This window comes from Crocuta crocuta, unplaced genomic scaffold (assembly GCF_008692635.1).
Source record: "Crocuta crocuta isolate KB4526 unplaced genomic scaffold, BGI_CrCroc_1.0 scaffold279, whole genome shotgun sequence".
Lineage (NCBI taxonomy): Eukaryota > Metazoa > Chordata > Mammalia > Carnivora > Hyaenidae > Crocuta > Crocuta crocuta.
This window is the reverse complement of record NW_027551570.1, coordinates 6,314,518-6,335,127: the sequence shown is the minus strand read 5'-3', so window position 1 is coordinate 6,335,127 and position 20,610 is coordinate 6,314,518. Positions and strand designations below refer to the sequence as shown.

Below are 20,610 nucleotides of genomic sequence, written 5' to 3'. Positions count from 1 at the left end.
GCCCCCGCCCCGGGGGGGGGGGGGGCTGCCCACGGGGCCGGCTGCTCACCGCCCTGTGGGAGACAGGTGGAGCATACTCAGCAGTCCCAGGGCGGCTGGCCTCGCCCCAGGGCGGGTGGCCTCGCCGGCTCCGCATGTACCTTGGATCCCCGCACCCAGGTAGTCTCCACGCACCCCAACCTGGGGCGAGACACCGGCCCTGAGCCCTCGCCTCCCCAGAGGCCACCTGCTGCCTGCTCACCAACGTTAATGCCTCCCCATTTCCAAGGCACAGCTCCTTCCTCTATCTGCTCTCTTTCAACAGATATCAATCAGAAAAACCAATTCCTCTCCCCTCAGATGCTGGGCCTCCTCCCCCATTTGATGAAAAGCTATCCCCTTCCCGTAAAGGCTGCTTCAATGCCAAAATGGCTGAGGCTGGAGGGCCGAGGCTGCTGCCCAAAGCCCCACGTGGTGAGCAGCAGGGACCCAGGCCACTTAAGTACAGGCATGGCCTGCTCAGCCACTCTGCCTCACCCGCTACGTCTTGTAAGGCCCTCTGTGACCCCCGCACTGAGCAGAGAACTGTCCCGTCGTCCCTGGCTGGCATTACATGTGGCCTAACAGAGAAACCGCGACTCCTGGCATTGCTCAGGGTCTCCTGGAATGCTGGCTTCAGGCATGGATTTAAGGTGTGGCTGCCCCATGTTGCCAGAAGAAGCCTGAAGGGAGCAAAGGGCACACACTGGCAGCCTCGGGCAAGGAACATTCCTCCACTGTCTGCGGGGAGGGAATCAGGCGGCCCAAACCACAGCCACTTCCTCAAGACAGCCGGAACTTTCTGAGCTCTGACTAGACCATCAAGTGGCACTTTCCCCAGAAGAAGAGGGGAGATGAAGCTAGTTCCCTTCTCCTGAAGAAATGGGCTTCCTGGAGTATCCGGAAGTCAGACAAGGCAGGAAACACGGTCTGCGGCCCTCACTGTCTATGTCACCCAGCACGCAGCAGGGCGGGTGCGCCAGCCCCATGAGGTCTGGGGAGCGGGCAACACAAGCACCCCTTGGCGACGTGCTACATCCAGTGGGAGAGCCACCGCCAGGCCGAAAGTGAGGGCCTGCCACCCCCATCCAATTCCATGTACCCCCTTCCAGACTAAGTTTCTCAGTAACGCAGGACCGTGGTTGGGGAAGCCTCTGCCACCAGCTCTGTCTCTTGCTGGTTTCGGTTTTGAACTTTCCTTCTCCCTCAGTAGTTCAAACCTGTGCAGCTGTGAAGGAGTCCGGGGAAGAGAACAGCAGGTCCAGGACGGGGCAGGGGTGAGGAATCCTTGCCTGTCACCCAGAGCACCTGCTAATCTGCAGTAGTTATCCCCGTGCCTAGAAACCTCCAGGGGCCTCAGGGAGGGCACACATCAGACAACTCTCCCCAGACCCTCAGGAGCCCATGTGACCTCACTGCCTTCTTATACAGCTCCACAAGTTACACACTGCACAACCCCAAGAAGCATCATTCTCAAAGATGATGGCACGAACGGTGCTCCCAGGAGGTGTGCGACGTAGAGGTCCTAGGGACACATGACCAGCCACTCCCCATCCACGCTAGGGCCCTGGGACTCACAAAACAGTTTTTTTTTTTTAAATAATAAAAGCATAAACATGTTTTGTTCCTTTCTAAGGATGGATCAAATAGCTTCTGAAATAATTTCTTAAGGCTGATTTAGGGGGCGCCTGGGTGGCTTAGTCGGTTAAGCGTCCGACTTTCGCTTAGGTCATGATCTCGCGGTTCGTGGGTTCGAGCCCCGCGTCGGGCTCTGTGCTGACTGCCAGCTCAGAGCCTGGAGCCTGTTTCAGTCTGTGACTCCCTCTCTCTCTGACCCTCCCCTGCTCATGCTGTCTCGCTCTCTCTCCTAGAAATAAATAAAACATTAAAAAAAAAAAAAAAAGGCTGATTTAGATCTCCAGCTGGGGTGGAGGGAGGGCAAAAAGGAAACATCCGTTAGCTAATTTCTTATAAGGAACTACTCCCCCCTTCTTATTTTATTTTTATAAGAGAGAGGAAGAGTGAGAACGAGCAGGGGAGGGGCAGAGAGAGAGGAGGACAGAGGATCAGAAGCAGGCCCCAGGCTCTGAGCTGTCAGCACAGAGCCCGACTCCAGGCTCAAACTCACAAACCGTGAGATCATAACTTGAGCTGAAGTCAGAGGCTTAACTGACTGAGCCACCCAGTCGTCCCCAAACTCCCCTTTTTCATTTTGTTTTGGTCTTGTCCACGTCTGTCAGACTGTGGCTTGTAAATTTTCAAAGATTTCCAACTTCTACTTTGGTTTTCCACGGGCTGACCCAGAAAAGTGAGTTCAGCCTGTAGTTGGCTCTCTGAGCATCGTGTCCGCTAGGGGGCAGGAGGCCCAAAGCCACACAAAGCTGGGCCAGGCATCTCCGGCTTCAGGAGAGGCGGTACAGAGTCAATGCAGATTTGACCTGAAGTCATTTATTTGTGTGTCAGGCTTTCTATTTAGGGAAGCACAAGGCCATCTTTAATTATCAGATCCCCTAGGACTTGAACTGTGGCAGGTGACATTGAAAAAGGAGAGGCTGCTGGCCTTAACTCCTGACTTCTCCAGCCCCACAGGTGCCAAGACCAGGGGAAGTTGCAGCCACCCTCCCCCCGCCACATCACCCCTCCATCTAAGGCTTTAGTCGCAGCTGCCAAAGCCACATGTCAATTCACCCACCCAACCCCTTGCAGCAAATCAGCCTGGAGAAGGGGGGGTGGGTAACAAGGATATTTGGTGTTACTCCTAGAAAACCCAGGGGAGTTAGGTAAAGGTATCAAGTCCAACTGAACCAAGCAGCTGTCTGGATTCTGAGCAATGTGGGCAGAGCGCAGGTCATGCGAGCTGTTAAAGACCCAAATAATGGCTATAAAACCTAGGAGCCAAAATGGGGTAAAGATCAAACGCGGCCCACTTCCTGCTCCCATGCTGCCTCCTCGAATCCCAGCCCAAAGGCCAGGCCAGAGTGCCCACTGGACACTGGTCTCATCTACCACGGCTGTCACTCTACCGCCAACATCTCTCTCTCTCTCTCTCTCTCTCTCTCTCTCACACACACACACACACACACACACACACACACACACACACACACACAGAGTCCAGACCCCACTAACCAAGGTCTTCCACCTTGGCTTCTAAAGTCAACCATTTCCCTAGAACACACCCTGGAAAAGAACCCGGTCCCTCTGGGAAGGCCAATCCACAGTCAAGTCCTTCAGAGACCATCTGAACCAGACAAACTCAAGCGACACAGGGAAGGAACAGCTGTACGCATTACTGGGAGACTGTCACTCTGACTGTGGCTTAGTACCAGGCCAGCAGAGACCCCTGTGACTCTTAGAGCGTGTTTTTAGGCACCACGCCTCTGCCAGGAGAAGCAGGGCACACAGAGCTTGTGAGAACTGGGGTGGAGGGGGGTGTTCTGGAGCGCCCGGACAAGGAGAAGTGTGAAGGATGCTCCCACACCCCACCCACAAAGGGGAGGCACCGACGCAGATGCCTGCACACACACACCTGTAGACACAGACACGCGCACACACCAGGCACACCCCCCCCAACACACACACAGGCGGATGCATGTGCACACACCAAGCACCCACCCACATACACATCTGCAGACACGGGAGCACGCACACACACCTGCAGACATAGATGCACGCGCACACACCAGGTAACCACACACACACACCTGCAGACACGAACACATGCGCACACACCAGGCACACCACACACACACACCTGCAGACATGGACACATGCACACACACCAGGCACCCATACACACACACACACACACACACACACACACACACACAGGTGGACGCATGCGCACACACCAGGCACCCCCTCACACCCACGTGGACGCATGCACACACACCAGGCGCACGCGCGCACACACACACACACAGGCGCGCATGGCTGTGACTCATACCCTCTGGGTGGCGTGATTCAGCATCTCCTGCCAGGCGGAGTCGAACTGCCGCTTGTCATCCTCCAGCAGCCGCTGTTCAGCCAGGGAGATGGTTTCCTTGGCGGCCCGGAGCACCTCGGTGGCCCTCTGGAAGTCCTGTGTGGCTTTCTGAGCTTCCAGCTGAGCCTGGGCAAGAAGGAACCCTCATGAGGCCTCAGGAAACGGCTGGGGCTCCCTCTGGCCCGTCACACCCTCCAACACATGAGCTGCGTGAGGGCCTGGGGCTGCCCTGTCCACCTCTGCCTTTCCATGTGGGGACGACCCTGGCACCTGCAGGGCCTTGTAAATGCTGGATGAAGGGGGGGCAGGCACCAGGTAGAGGAGCGGATGATCTTCACAGTCCAGGACCCAAGAGACCAGATATGCTCTCAGTCAGTTGGAGGTGGCAGGCCAGCCCCTCACAAGACAGGTGTGGCCAGCTGTGACCTCTCATAGAGCAGCTCTCACTTGCTAACGATGCCAAGGTGCACACAGCGGTTCCCAGCACCGTCCCTGCCCAGGCCCATGGCTCCCTGCAAGCAGGTCAGAACCAGAGGGGCCCCAGGGGGGTTGTGGTCCAATGGCTTCATTCATTCTACAGGTGCTGTGACCCCAGTGACTGCAAGTCCTGCTAAGTGCTGTCACTCTGCCAGGCAGGCCCTCACCCAGTTCACACTTGCCAACAGCGATGGGTGAAGGGAAGGACTGAAGTGTCCTAACACAGGCCCCGCTTTCAAGGGACATCAAGTGGGAGAAAGCACAGAAATCGTGGCGGACCCTATGTTAGACCACCACCAGCCACACGTGGCTATCCAGTATCTGAAAGGGCCCTTAATCCACACTGAGTGCAAAGCACCCCAAATTTTATTTTAAAGGTACTTTTCTGTACTATTTTTTTAAGTTTATTTATTTATTTATTTTGAGAGAAACAGTGAATAGGGGAGGGGCAGAAAGAGAAGGAGAGAGAGTCCCAAGCAGGCTCCACACTGTCAGCACAGAGCCTGATGCAGGCCCAATCTCCCCAACTGTGAGATCAGGACCTGAGCCGAAACCAAGAAGAGTCAGACACTTAACCGACTGAGCCACCCAGGCACCCCTAAAGCACCCAGAATTTTAAAGGCTTAATACAAAAAAAGAATGGAGGACCACCTCACTTTTCAGAATGATTACATGATGAAATGATAGTATTTTGGATATAGTTGGTTAAATATAATGTCTTAATTCACTGCACCTGTCTTTCGATTTTATTTTCTTAATGAAACTAGGGGAAATTTTAAAATTACATAGTTGGCTCACTTTCTATTTCTTTTGGACAATAAACACATCTTCCCCAAGAGTGGCCCACGAGACTGCATCAGGGACCAGCAACAAAACCCTCCAGCCACCACTCTGCATTTCCCAGCAGAGCACAAGCAAGCCATTGCCACCTGCTGGCCTACGCGGCATCCTCCCCACCCACCCCTGGTTAGCCAGATCAGTTACTTAAGCCCTGGGGACCTCCATGGGGCAGCCCCTGGGGCACAGGCGCGAGGGGAACAACCATCCCCACCCATCCCCTGAGCCAGTCTCACATGACTTAGAGGAAGTCTTCAGGAACCACAAGACAAAGATGGTTAAGGGGAACAAAGCAGACTTGGAACACACCGGCCCCCAAGGCAAGGAAGAGCTCTGTGACCCCACAGACGCCCCTCTCCACCCTTCGGCAAACAGTGGACACGTGCTGTGCACCACCCCCAACCCCACCTTCCACGAGGACAATCTGGTCGGGGAACAGAAACAGGCATGGAGTGGACGTCTAGAGTCTGTCCTACAGAGCTGCACAGGAGAGTGCTGCAGGAGGGAGGGACAGGCGGACGGTACCGGGGCGTGAAGAAGAAACTCCTTCTGGAAGAGGGACTCCAGGGCTACCTCTGAGAACAGGCTGATCCGGAACTGAGGACTGAAGGACAAGATGACCTGAAAAATTCAGGTGTGGTGGGGGGCCAGGAGGAAGGGGCCTCAGGAGACACAGAATCTGCAGGAGACCTTGACAAAGATGAGGCTCAAAACGTCAAAATGTAAGAGCACGTGTGCCTGAACAAGCACAGGGTAATGTACGGAACTGCGGAGTCACGTATCATGCGCCTGAAACGAATACAGCACTGTGGGTTAACCACACCAGAATTAAAATAAAAATGTGTATCTTGCTATCAAAAAAAACACAGGGGCACCTGGATGGCTCAGTCGGTTGGGGGTCTGACTCTTGATTTCGGCTCAGGTCGTGATCTCCGGGGTTTGTGGGATGGAGCCCCGTGTCGGGCTCTGCGTTGACAGTGTGGAGCCTGCCTGGGATTCTCTCTCTCCCTCTCTCTCTGCCCCTCCCTCCACCACTCACATGCGCTCTCTCTCAAAATACGTAAGTAAAGTTAAAAAAGTTTCAAAAGGAGTCAAGAGTGTGGGCCTGAGTGAACACCTGGCTAATGCTTCAGCCAGTAGCCCAGGGGCCTGCTTGCTGTGGACCACTGTGTGGTGCCGGGCCCCACGCCCACACAGGTGTGCCTCAGCTACACATGGGGACGAGGGGCCTGGCCCTACAGAACTGACCAACTGAGCATGCGCGGACACCCTCGCACACAACACGGCCCTCCAGACCCCAGGCCTCTAGGCCAGTCCGTGGGCTTCCCGTGAGAGGACAACCTGGTGGCTTCCCATCCCCTTTGGGCCAGGGGCACCGCGGGAGGAGGGTGGGAAGCACCGGGACCTGGCACTGGAAAGCTGCCCCCAACCCACCCCACACATCACCTAGGGGCTTCGAACCAACACCAAGAGACGATCATTAATCCACAGGATCCTAACCGTTCCCAATGTGGCATTTGCATTTGTGGTTGCTTTTTTAAGGAAGTGTATTTCAATTCAGCAACTCTCTTCCCCCAAGTCTCCCCATTTGAATTATAAAGCTTTTCTATCTTCCAACAAACAAGAGAGCTGAAATGTGGCTGCTGTCCCACAGACCCGCACCTCTCCGCCTATCTTGCATCTGAGGAGTTCAAAATAAGGGAAGCGGATCTCCACAAAGAAGGGAAAAAGGAGGCCCCTCTGAAGGGGCCTTTAGAAGAACACACTCTCTGTCAAGTCTGTGAGTTTCTGAATTTTCCTCAAGGCTCTTTCTCCCACGTGGTAGTATCAGAAATATGCAGCCCTTGTCATATTGAAGGTCTAGTATGAGGCTTCAGTCTACACTTGACCCACAGAAACTGAATGGCATCTCTCCATCACTTCCCTACCTACTCATTTATTCAAGTAAGTGTTGGGCAGCTCTCCGGGACAACTGTCTGTTCTCTCCATCTCCCCTGGTGAGAGCGCCTTTGTGTCTCAGCGAGGCAATGTGCCCAGTAAAGACGGTACTTCTCAGCCGTCAAGTTAGCTGGGACTCCAGTTACTAACTTAGCTAATGGGATATAAATGGACACGGAGTGAGCCTTCCAAGAGGGCTTCTTTGTTCGTCCATTTGTGATATTAACACAATGGCTGGTGCTTCAACAGCCATTTTGGATCAGGAGGCAACTCTTCTAAGGAGAGAGGAGAAGTAAATTAGGTCCCTGCCCTGGACCTCCTGACTTTTTAAATGGCAGAAAAATAAATAGATAAAGGCTCATATTTAAGCCAGTTTTTTGTTACATTTAGTCAAATCACTAAACCCAAGTGATCACACGCTCCCTTCTATACAGCTGGGCTATTCTGCAAACCTGATAGAAGGGACTACAGCAAGTAGCACAGACGGGTCAAATCTCCCTCAACTGCTTTCTGGCTGCTCACAGCCCATTTAACTACTAATAAGCCCAAGGAACCAACCTTTTGGGGGTTCCTAAAGAATCCCAAAGCCCATAGCCTCTTTGTAAGACATTTCATAAAACATTTTCTAAAACCACATTCACAGACAGGTGCACATGCGAGGAGAAGGAACATTCTATTGGACCCTTGCTGGTAGGATCTACTCCATTCAACACTGCTGAGATACCTCCTGAAGCCTAATTTCTGGAAGGGAGGGGCCCACAACAAAATGAGAGACCCACACCAAAACGAGGGGTTCTAAGTCAGGAAAACAAACGTTCAGTATAAACTCCAATACAAGACAGATCATGACAGTAACAGAAGTATGAAGTGCTACGGGGTAACCGGGAAGAGAGAATGATGTGTCAAAGGCTTCCTAAGGAAGATTCATCAAAGGAGAGGGGGAGGCACCAGACTAGTTTGTGGAAACATAGGAGGCACCCATGAGTTTACCCACATATCTAACTGGGGAGGACTGACCTCCAAGATTGCTTCCCAGCGCCATAAGGGGACATGTGACTTCCAAAATCAGAAGCTGACTCAGCAATCCAGTAAGAGAGTAAGAGCTGACTATCTGATTTTCACCAATGCATGAAAGACGATATCCAGAAATCTTTGGCACAACCAACACCAACAGGTTTACCTACAAATTTAAAAAAAAAAAAAAAAGACTCAAGCTCTAGTTATTAGTATATTACTCCCTAGTGTACACACAAATCAGGCAGTGGTTCTCATAACAGAGAAACCTGGTTAGCAAACCAGCTGAGGCTCTGCTTAGAGGAGCACTGACGAGGAAAATGTTGGGGGAGCTGTGTGTTAGCTGTACGATGCAACACAGAAAAATTTTAAATATCTTCATGACTCAGGGTTATTAGGGACTTTCATGGAAATAGCTCTCTGGAAAGAATTTTAAAAGGCTGCTTATGAATGAATTTGATAGTGACATTCATTAGACTGGCCTGGGGCCAGCTGTGACTGTGAAGCTATGGCCTCTGTGTCATCAACAAGGAGGGCGTGAGTGAAGAGGTCCACCACAGTTGAGGCTGCCTGGAGAAAACAGAGGCTGCACTGAACTTCCACCCCAGCCCATATTTGATCTCAGGAAGGAACAAGAGTATCTGGACATTTACGCAGTTGCAACAAAGGTTCAGGGTAGGAGGAAGTTTACAGACCATCCAGTTCAAGACCTTCATTTTCATTTTTCCGAAGACAGCCCAGAAACGCAAGGCGACTTGCTGAATGTCACACAGCTGTTTAGTGTCTGGCCAGAGCCAGGAAACCAGAGCCTCTGCCCCCTAAACAGGGCTGCTTCTGCTCCACAGGCAGTGTCGGCCAAGATGTAGAACTCTGGCAAGGACACACTCGTTGGACAATTGGACAGTCTAACTATAACGACTTGGAGCAAGAAGAGCTGCTCAGGGGGCCAAAGATGAGATGGGACTTCAAACTGCTGTGTGAGATGGCTGCCTCCCGCTTGTGGCTCATGCAGGCATCATAACACAGCAGCCAGTCAGCTAGGGAAACCGGAAAGATGAAGGAGTCTTGTCACATGGCTTCCCAAAGCCATACTCCACCTGGGGATGGCTCCAAGTCACAGAGAAAGCCCCCACGATGAGACCAATCTTGCACCTGCCTACTAGCAAACTCCTAAGGGTGGATACAGATGGCTTTAGGACAATAATCACAGTAGGTGCTGTTTGGGCATTTATTCTGAGTCAGATAACGTTTGAAAAGTGCCTCATTTCAATCTCAAAATTATGCGATGAGGTCAGGTGATCATCCCCTACTTTATAAAAGAGACCAAGGCTCAGGAAGGTTAAACAAATTGCTCCGAATCACACAGTTACCAAGGGTGAGGTCAAGGTTCAAACCTTGAGTCTTCATTCTAGATTTCTATTAACCACCACCTGCTGGGGCTACCAACTCCTCACTGAGAGGTCAAGCTAAGTGTGGTCTTACTCCTTCACCCTAATCAAGGCCACACTGGCCACTGCTACACAGAGCAAAGAAGGGAGGCGGTTGCAGGGGAAAAACAGGTCAACCATCAAGGGGAGCACGCTGTTCCCCCCCAAGAGTACGGGCAAGGGACAGGCTGCTGCTGTCAGAGCACAGCGTTCACAGTGAGGAGCCAAGCGTGCAGACAGCGGGGATGGGAAGCTGATCCTGAATGCTGAGCATGACTCCTCCTGCAGCCCAACGCCTCTTCCCTACCTGCTCTTGGGAACGACTTGGGTCCCACGCGCAGGGGAGGGAGGAGGATGGAAGAGACACAAGGAAGCATGGGGCGGTCAGAATTTCTCCCATTCCATTCCACTCCAGGTCCAGGCCCTCCTGGAAGTGGGAAGTCACAGAACAATGAGGTTTCCAGAGGTTTCATACTTGGGCATCAAATGGAAGAGCGTCGGGAGGACATCAGCCTGGGATGGGGGTCGGGGGGAGGTTAAGCAGATGCTGCCCAAGAATGAGGTCAGCAATGACCCTGCAGCAGACATGGAGCCATAGGCCACTGAGGAAAGGGAGGTCTAGCATTCCTGCCGGGTCAGTGCTCCAACTGGCCCCGAACCCCATGGGCGTCAGGACACGGTCACTGCACTGAGCAACCACCGGCAGGAAACCCTCTGCTGTGGTCTTTTCTTTTTTTTTTTTCTAAACTTGATACAATTTTATCCTTGCCTCTTGTCTGTGCTTCTATGTGCTGCTGGAAAGAACCCATCTGTCAGCTAGAAGCTCATGAAGAAAAGTCCCAGATTCCTCTCCAGGCCACCTGAGGAAATGAAAACGTTTGAAAGCAGGATCAAAAACCACGCTGGCCTCGGGAAGGGAGGCGCGTCCGGGATGAACATCAAAGGGGACAACAGAACAGACAGCGGCATCCGTTCTCAGTTTGATTCAAGCTCTAGTTTTTTGTGTGTGTTCTGAGCAATCCTCCTCCTCAGCAGCTGACGGGACAGTCTGAGTCTTTCCATTCTGAAAGTTTCCTCTCTTTTCACTCCTCTTTCAAACTTCTGAGGGGGTAGAGAGCTGTGCCTGGGCGGCTCAGTCCATTAAGCATCTGATTCTCGATTTAGCTCCAGTCATGGTCTCACGGTTCGTGGGTTCGATCTCTGTGTCAGCACAGAGCCTGCTCGGGATGCTCCCTCTCCTTCTCTCTCTTACCCCTACCCCGTTTGCTTGCGTGAGCCCATGCTCTCAAAATAAACTTTAAAAAACAAAAACCTCTATCTGAGCAAAAATTTCTGTCTGGCCAGAGACGGGTGCCGGCCATTTTGACGAGGCTGTTTTATGAGGCTGTTTCGGATACAAACATTTTAATCAGAACTATCCCAGAGTAAGATACATTTTCATTTGAGAGCATTTTCTAGAGAAAATTCCATTAAGCCCATTTAGGTCCTTGGTCATTTTTCATACCCAGTTCCTAATCTGTTTCATTTTTCTTTTAGTCAAAGTTATTTGTATTAGGATCAGTTCTTTCCTATTTCAAATCAATAGGCTCGATCAACTGAACAGTTTCATCCATATCAAACTTTACTAAATGCCACTTGTGCCGGGGAGCTCTTCATCAGTTCTATCCAACTCAGTCTTCTTGGATCAATTCTGTATACATCTAAGAATCAGTTGAGCATATGGGACAATAATTCTCACTCAGTCCCAATTGTCACCATGTACAGTTAACAGATCAGTTAACAGTAAATTGCCTATAACAGGATATAGTAAATGATATAGATTCTAAGTAAAAGGTCTATGGTGTGGATCTATGAAAACCATGAGGAAACCATGCAGCTATGGGAGATATAACGTAGGGGATGAAGAATGTATGGGGCTCCATTACATTATTCACTCGGCTTTCTATTTGAAATACTCTGTAATAAGAAGTAAAAAAGAAAAAAAAAACCATCATGTGCAATTACCCACTTAGGGTTTTCTAGAACTTCACCAATACAGGAGGCAGTAGGCCACATGTAGCTATTTACATTAATTACAATGAAAGAAATTCAAATATCAGGTTCTCAGATGCCCTAGGCCCATTTCAAGTGCTCCATGGCCACATGTGACTAGTGGCTCCCATACTGGACAGTGCAGATACAGAACATTCCAGCATCACAAAATATCCTACTGGACAGTGCTGGCCTAGATACGGTGCAACAGAGAAATGAAGGGTAATAAAAATCTCAGCGAGCATCTGTAATCTTGAATTTGTTGTGTTCATTAAAACGGCATCCACATTCCTGCTTTAGATTATAAATAATCATACGTTAAAAAAAAAACAACATAATATGGGGTGCCTGGGTGACTCAGTCAGTTAAGCTTCCAACCTCAGCTCAGGTCATTATCTCGCGGTTCATGGGTTCACGCCCCACATTAGACTCTGTGCTGACAGCTCAGAGCCTGGAGCCTGCTGCAGATTCCGTGTCTTCCTCTCTCTCTGCCCTTCCCCTGCTTGTGCTTGCTCGCTCTCGTTCTCTCTCAAATAAACATTGAAAATAAATTTTTTTTAAACCCATAATAAAGGAACCAGAGGATACACTGTGGCAAGACCCTGGATATGGGGAAGGCCTAGCTGCCCAACAGGGTGCAGTGACCTAGTTTCTGGCCTGACAAGCCCCCTACTCCCCATAGTCACCCAGGGCCTTATGCTGACCAGAGGCGGGTCTAACTCAAGGGTTTCAGACCACCCTTGTCTTCTGTGCTGGGCATCAGTTCGCAACTCACCTCTGGACACAAGCATACGCATCCAAATCAGACCAAAGGGCTTCCGATCAACTCCTGCATCATTTGTCCCTCTGCTTTAGGGTGGCACCACTGTCACCCTACCGAATCTCCCAGTTCAGCCAAAAGCTTCTGGCAGGAGGAAGGCACAGGCCTTGTATTTCCCCAGGGCGCCAGGGGCTACTTAGTCCAATTCAGCACATCCGAGCTGGTCGGCCAGTGGTCTCAGGCCCCTTCACATACTCCAAACCCACTCAACTACCAGCGGATTACGAGACCCATCAGCCATGAATGGCACCTCCCTGCAGGGCCCAAACCAAATCCTTTCTGCAGCTGCACGTGTCTAGCCGTCCCACCCACCCCAACCAGAAAGGCAACATCCACGTTCCTCCATGGGCTTTCTCTTGCTGTCACACACATGCTGGCTGGGCTGGAGCACGGGCAAGAGCTGGGGCCAGGCCCCAGGCAGAGGCCGACAGCAATGCCTGAAGTTACGGCCCATGTGACCCAACACTATCCCAGGAGCCACCACCACATCTTGATCCCTGGTCCACAGAATCAAATCACCCAGTCTTCGGGCTCAAGGAGATGGAAACAATGTAAACCAATCATTTTATCTTACAGAAGAAAATTCAAGAGCCTAACAAGTAAAACGGCCTGCTCAAGGGCACAAGTCATGTACCTCATCTCTTGAATTCTTCAAACGTGTGCTAACTCAGAGTTCCCCTGGCTGTGGAAGGTTTCCTCAAATTCAGTAAGGCGGCACCTTCCTCTCTGCAAATCCATGCAAATGTATTTCCCTCCCTGCCCCGGCCTCCCACGCTGTCATTCCCAGGACACACGAAGCATGCGTATCCCCCCCCTTACCAAGGCCAGAGACACACACACCAACCAGGGAAGCCATGTCATCCTTCCCAGGGAAACACCATGCAGACCCGCGCCACAACAGGACAGGACACGTGGCCTGATCAGCACCCTGCATCCTGAGGGAGTGGAGAACACTGCTTTATGCTCCAGGGTGGGGGGCAAACCAGAACCCCGCATGTGGAGAGCAACCATGTACTCTGTAACTACATCTCATGACAGTCTCTCTCGCTAGTCAGCAGCTGCTGCATTCTGTGAGGAGGATGGAAAAGCCAAGAGGTGGGCGTATGAAGAACTGGGGTGCCAGAACTGGGAACAGCATCTCCCTCCCCTCAGCCACAGCCGGGGAGTCAAGGGCTAGAAGCAGCCATGAGGTGCCCCTGGGGCAAAGCTCTGATTCCCTCCTCCTCTCCTTCCCCTCCAGTGGAGGAGCCAAGTGGCTGGTGGGTCCTCACCCGGCTGCCCCCACCCCTTCTGCCCCCACAGGCATAGCGTTCTCTACTGGCAACTATACAAAGAGCTGCTGGCATTTCCAGGGACTTCCCTCCAGAGAGACGGTTCCTCCAGGAACAGAGTGGGGACAAACAGGCCCTCCTTGCAACTCTCCAACCCCAGGGACTCCAGCTCTTAACAGACCACAGTAGCAACAAAAGAAATGCTCCGAAGCCCTGCACAGAGCTAGAGCTGATTTAACAGGACGGCTGGGCCACTGTGAGGCAGCAAAGCATGTCCAAAGAACTGGGAGTGAAAGGGTCAATTCCTAGCACTGACAATGGCCATTGTCTTGCGTCTACAACCTTGAACAAGTCATCAGACTTCTCAGACTGGAAAGCCAGGCCTCTGTTAACTACCAGGGAGCCGTGTTCTCAGTATTGAGGACACAGAATTACGGCAAGACTCACAAGGTCATTCTGGAATGCAGTGTCTGGCCAGGTGCAAACAATCAGCAGGGAAGCTAAATGACCGAGCTATTTCCCTTTTGCCATCATTTTTATTGTGCATATTTGCAAATTTTCCAAAATAAAAAGTTTACAAAATTGCTTCTCTATGCATTACTCAGCTATCACTTTGCTATCTATCTGCCCCATAGTTCTTTCTATCTCAAAACTATGTCACTGGGTTGAGCAATAGCATAATGCAAGGGCTAAGGGGAGGTCCACACTGTCAAGTCAAAATAGAACAGCTGTTTCAGGTCAGGTGCTTTAAATCAATGGCGAGAAAAACTTAACACAACTGGGGAAATTTGAAAAAAGACTGGGTACTAGAGAGAATTACAAGAACTTTAATTTTCTTAGGTGTGAAAATGTGATCTTTTATAGGCTTTTATCTATTAAAGATAAAATATTTAAGTATTTACCGTTGAAGTGATAGGATATCTGTTTAGTTTTAAAATAAGAAAATAGGGGCGCCTGGATGTGTCAGTTGGTTAAGCATCCGACTCGATTTCAGCTCAGGTCATGATCTCATGGGTTTAGGAGTTCGAGCCTCACATAGGGCTCTGCGCTGACAGAGCAGAACCTGCTTGGGATTCTCCCTCTCTCCCACTTTCCATGCCCCTCCTCCGCTTGCTTGCTCTCTCTCTCTCAAAAAAAAAATAATAATAAAAAAAACTTAAATAAGAAAACAGCAGAGTGAAGATGTTATTGGCAAGATGTTAATTGCTGATGCTGGTGATGGGTGGGGAGGGTTCACTGACTATTCTCTCCCCTTTGCTGTATACTTGAAACATTTCATAATAAAAAATGGTAAAGAAACGTTTTTTGAAGGCTTGCCTATTTACCTGCCACATAATCACAAAACTCAAGAAAACGCTACTCGCCGAAACGATAGAGAAACCAAAGATACTTGCCAAAGGCTATCCTCACTGAGGGCAAAATTTAAACAAAGGAATAAATAAAACCACAGAAGTATCAATAAGACTGTCAAGGAGGGAAAGTTAAAAGTCAGAATGCTGTCCAAGGGAGAGCCAAGTTTCTAATACTGAAAGGGCTCCGGATCCCTCGAAGCCCCCCCTGCCCATGTGCAATGTTTAAGCTGCATCAAAACGTGGGGGTCCAACACGGTCCCCGAATGTCCTGTCAGTGGCCAAACCACTCGAGTGTCCAGAAGATCTCATCTGCTAGGACTCAGAGCCCTCAGCTCTTTCTCTGACTCTGGCAGAGACAGAGAAGAAAAAAGCGACAAAGCGGTTGAAATCACACTGCAGGCATCTGGCTAAGTCTTGTCCCTCCCTGCATCTCTACTGCCCTGAGGGAGGAAGGACAAAGGAACGGAGGCAGGGGTGTTTACTCAATCCTGCTGTGTGCCAGGTGTCCCCCCGTCACGGAATCGAGCCTATGGCCCCTACTGGTTAAGTACTGTTGTACCCATTTCACATCCAAAGAAACCGAGGTTAAGAAACTGGTCCAAGGTCACATGCTAGAAAGAAAGGACAGGAAACCCAAACCCTAACCCTCTGACTCCAGTGGCCTGGAGAGGGTGCAGTCAGTTAGGTGTCCGACTTCAGCTCAGGTCCTGATCTCACAGTTCGTGGGTTCGAGCCCCGTGTCAGGCTCTGGCTCTGTGCTGACAGCTCAGGGCCTGGAGCTGCTTTGAATTCTGTGTCTCCCTTTCTCTCTGCTCTTCCCCTGCTCATGCTCTGTCTCTCGCTCTCAAAAATAAATAAAACATTAAAAAAAAAAAAAAAGGAAAAGCACAAACAGAGCCCTGTATTACTCACTTCTCAACCAAAGGAACTTCCAAAACTGATTCCTTAGATCCGGATGAGAAATCACAGGACCCCAAGGGCCACCCTCAGGTGGGTTAACAATCTCCACCACACCATCTGCACACCCACTTTGCCGAGCGCTATGGCCAAGATATCTTCTCTGTAGAGCGTCCAGAGGCTTGACGAGCCCTGCCCAAGCTACCCCTCCCCAAGCTCTGCACCAAGGAACAAATGCGCCCTAAGGAAACCTCAGTGGATGTTTTCCACCATCAGTTCTTACCTGGATTATTTTACAAGCTTTCCAACTGGTCTTCTAGCTTCCCATCTCAAACAGCCATTGGAACTCTTCATGGCATCCATGTAGTCTCACAGGACACCTGGTAATCTGTCTGAAGTACCTATCTGATGATGTCACTCCCTGCCTACCACTCTCCCCGCACCAACAGCCCAGGTTCTCACTTCCCATCCACCCAAGGATGCCCAACCACTCGCCACTCCTTCAACACTCCTTACTCTTGTACGTCCCATTCCTTCCGCCAGCAACACATGCCCTTCATCCTTGTCTCCACCTAGGGAACTCCTATTCATCCTTTAAAACCCATCTCAAATACCCCATCTTCTGTGAATTCTTTTTTCCCTGTAGCATGCTAGACTCATTTGTTCAATAATCATATCTTCTTTCTTATGATACTTCATAGGCAAAAAAAAAAAAAAAGTCCTTGTCATCCTTCAGCCTCTTCCTCACAGTGAACTATTCTTCTAGGACATACAACTTTCCCTCTTTTCTCAACCCCCACTGATTAATCTTCCAACCCTTGATGGAGATCTCAGTCAGGGTGACCTGCATGGCCCCAAAGTAGCTGGGCACATGAAAGTTTGCAGAATAAAACCTTCCTGAGGGCAGGAAGTGTGGTTTACACCTTACCACGCACAAAGACTAGCACAGAGATGAATGAACACACGTCCCCACCCAGAGCCGCTCTCCCAGGCACTCTGGTTATACTGTCCATCCCTGGCTCCTTGTACCCCATTTTGCTAAGGCAGGTCATGATCCTGCCCTGCTGACACAGGTAGGAAGACTGATTAGCAGTCTACCATCGATTGGTTCCAGACACACCCACCACTCCCAAAACAATAAAGACTCCCAACTCCCTCAAGTCACATTCGGATCATTAAGAAACTAATCTAAGGTGATACAGACAACCAATGACAGAGTGTGACGTCAATAAGCACACCACAGGAGGCTAACTCTGGATTCCAGAGCCCGCCAGACCTCCATTCATACTCTTCGCCCCCTGCCCGCTTGCTGCGCATGCCACATGCCAAACTGTCACCAGCTACCTGTGCTCCACTTGTCTCCATTTGGAGGCTGCTTTCTAAAATGACTAAAACAGGGGTACCTGGGTGGCTCAGTAGGTTATGCTCCCAACTCTTGATTTCAGCTCAGGTCACGATCTCACAGTCATCATATCGAGCCCTGAGTTGGGCTCTGCACGGAGCACAGAACCTGTTTGGGATTCTCTTGCTCTCCCTCTCTCTCTCTGCCTCTTCCCCACTCAAGCATTTTTGTTTGCTCTCAAGAATAAATAACATTTAAAAATAAATAAATAAAATAAATGGGTTCAAAGTCATGAGCGTTCCTCCTGCCTCGGAGACCAATAACGGGAGCATCTGTTGATGGCCCCTTCCCTGCCAGCTGGGATCTATAAAAAGAAGTTCTCAATTAGAGAGCTTCCTTATATCAGCACTGGTCTCTCACAAGCCAGCAGTCCCATGAGGCTGCCATGAACAAAGCAGAGGACATACCCATTCTAGACAAAGGGACTTCCTTTAACACTAACTCACTTGGCAACCTGGAACGGATGGTTGGAAAGAAGGTTCTCAAAGTTTTCTATTCTTGATCTGGAAGCCTAGGAGAAACCCACCAAAGGGGCCTGAAGGGAGCTAAGGGAGAAGAAACAGGGCCGCTGCCACATGCTAAGTGACAAGACACACCTGTTCAGTAACCCGGACCGGGATCCTTGGAGTCGGTGCTATAGCAGAAAAGGTCCAGGACCCACAGAGTCTCCTTTCTGCATGGTGCATGGAATTTCTATGACCTCTACAGCACCATCACCAGTGACCCAGGGNACAGAGCCCGACACGGGGCTCGAACCCACGAACCGCGAGATCATGACCTAAGCGAAAGTCGGACGCTTAACCGACTAAGCCACCCAGGCGCCCGAATTTTTAAGTTCCCCAAACCTAGCCTAGTGGCCCATGGCTGCAGTTGTTTAAGAAATGTGTGTTTAATTAAGGTACCAAGTTAGGGTACAAACGATAAGCCAACAGACAATTCCCTTGTGGTCAGTCTTTTAATATGCCTTGTGATTTTCTTTTTCTGTGGCTCACACAATCAGATTAATGTCTCTGTGGGTGCAATTATCCTCGGAAATGCCCATTTACATGATGTGCAAACTCATCTGAAATAATGGCCTAATTGTATATACTAAATTGTGCTAAATTGTGTGGCATGAATGCCATTCTCTCAACATCGAAATAATTCCTCCACGCTACCTTGCCTCCTCCAAGCTAAAAGATATATAACCCAAGTCCCAGTGGGTCTTCAGAAAATGTGTTCCTGGGCAAAATTTTACCCCCTCTGAATAATCCACAGGACCAAGTTTCTATACTTATGTCAGCACTTTGCCGCATCATAAGATAGTGGCTATGGAAAAACACTTTGGAAACTGCCCGATATTTGAACGCATGAAAGACGCGTCTCTTGAATTATTCTAATCTTCATTTGGGTCTTATCAAGATTACAAATTCCCTGAAGGCAGCGACCACGTTCTGTACCTCTGCGAGTCAACTACGACCAGGATAATGCAGACTCTGCACTTAGAAACAGGGACTATTCCAAAACCTTCTTGAGCCTAAGACTTTGGCTACCTTGTCCCACCTTCTCTGAGGTTCAGGCTTTCCTGGATCACCTGGAACTATTCGTTACCAGATACACCTAAGTCCAGCCAGAGGAACAATCAATTCACTGAAATACCAACCCCCTTTGTCTAGCCGCTCTTCTATCTCTGGGTCAGCATGACTTGGCTTAATTTTAACTTCTACCTGCAGTAAGATCTCCAAAAGAGTGCAAGGTCAGGGGGTCTCAGATAAAAGGGAGCACTTGATATAAACCAGAGTTAGCACAACACAGCTAGCTCCCTGCTTAGCTTGGCGTATGGAAAAGCTAGGGGTCTGCTGCAGCACAAGGCAAAGATATCAACAAGGTTAAGGTCCGCAAACCCCAGCAGGAGCTGACAGAAAGGGACACACGAGCACAGGCATTCAGGGCCCCTCCGGCTGCTAGAGCGGTGCCACTTTGAATCACCTAGGGATCTCCGGAAAAGACAGGAATGGCCTTATGACAGGGCACGGTGGCAGCTGGGTCCCCAGCTCAAGGGCGCCAGGGCGGCACTAGCTGGCGTGGCAGGGGTGCTCCAAGCGAGTGGGGCCTCCTGGCAAACCCTCTCCTTTCCATTTGCTATTGCCAAGCAAAGCTGCTCTGGGGACTCGAGCTGTCTCCCAGCTCTAAACAAACTGCAGCCAGTGAAACTAAGAAAGAGGATAAGACACCCTGTGGAAGAATCCAAACGCCCCAGGACCAAGATGACCACATCTTAAGCCTGTGTAACTCAATCCCAAGCATTCCTTTCATCAGGCATTCGCTTCACCTTCACTGTGCTCCATGCATCGTGAAGATCTGCAAAGGATAACGAACAATTTCTGTCCTCGAGGAGCTAAGGTGTCTAGGGCAGGGTTCTCAGCCCTGGGTGTAGGGGTGAGGAATGCAGAAGTGGAACCCAGATTGCTTGGGTCAAATCCTGGCCAGGCCACTCATTGCCTGGGTGGTCCCAAGCACTGTAATTCTCTGTGCCTCGGTTTCCTCATCTGCAAAATGCAGGTAACAATAGAAGCTCCCTCACGGGGTTGCACTGAGGAACGCGTGAACACATGCCAAGTGCTCAGAATGGGCACATAATAAGCCGTACAGAAGATGTCAGCTGTTACAGAAGCAGGCAGCAGGAGCAGTATTAGTTGACAGCTACTAACCCACAAGACACAGGTGACCTTTAAGGGAAGCTGATGACTACCTTGAAATTATGTTTGTAACTTATACACCCATGCGCACAGGTTTTCAGAGGGTAATACCCATGGCCTTCATCAAATTCACAAGAAGCAAAGCTGAAGGAAGGCTTAGTGAGGGAGGGGACTGTAGCACAATGGCAGCAGCTACCCGTGCCCTCATGTTAACTGGGCAAAGGGGAAAAGCCAAGTAGAGCTGCCCAAGAGAACTTTCTGCAATGACAGAAATGTTCTCTATGTGCGCTGTCCCCAAAATAGTAGCCACCGGCCTCATGTGGCTTTTGGGCATCTGAAACGTAGCTAGGGAGACTGAAGAACTGAACTTTAGCTTTATTAATTTTATTAATTGGCCTTGAAGTAGTCCCATGTGGCTAATGGCTGCCATATTGCTTGTCACAGAGCAGAGCATAGAGCTAAG

General features: G+C 50.3%; 1 protein-coding gene across 1 annotated transcript in view; it reads right to left on the bottom strand.

The window, feature by feature from the left end:
* SH3BP5 (SH3 domain binding protein 5) overlaps positions 1-20,610 on the bottom strand; it is a 78,347-nt gene that overhangs the window by 11,585 nt on the left and 46,152 nt on the right. The window contains exon 4 of the mRNA XM_077750913.1: positions 3,965-4,129. Coding sequence (XP_077607039.1) covers positions 3,965-4,129 — 165 coding nt within the window. The remainder of the gene's footprint in view (positions 1-3,964; positions 4,130-20,610) is intronic.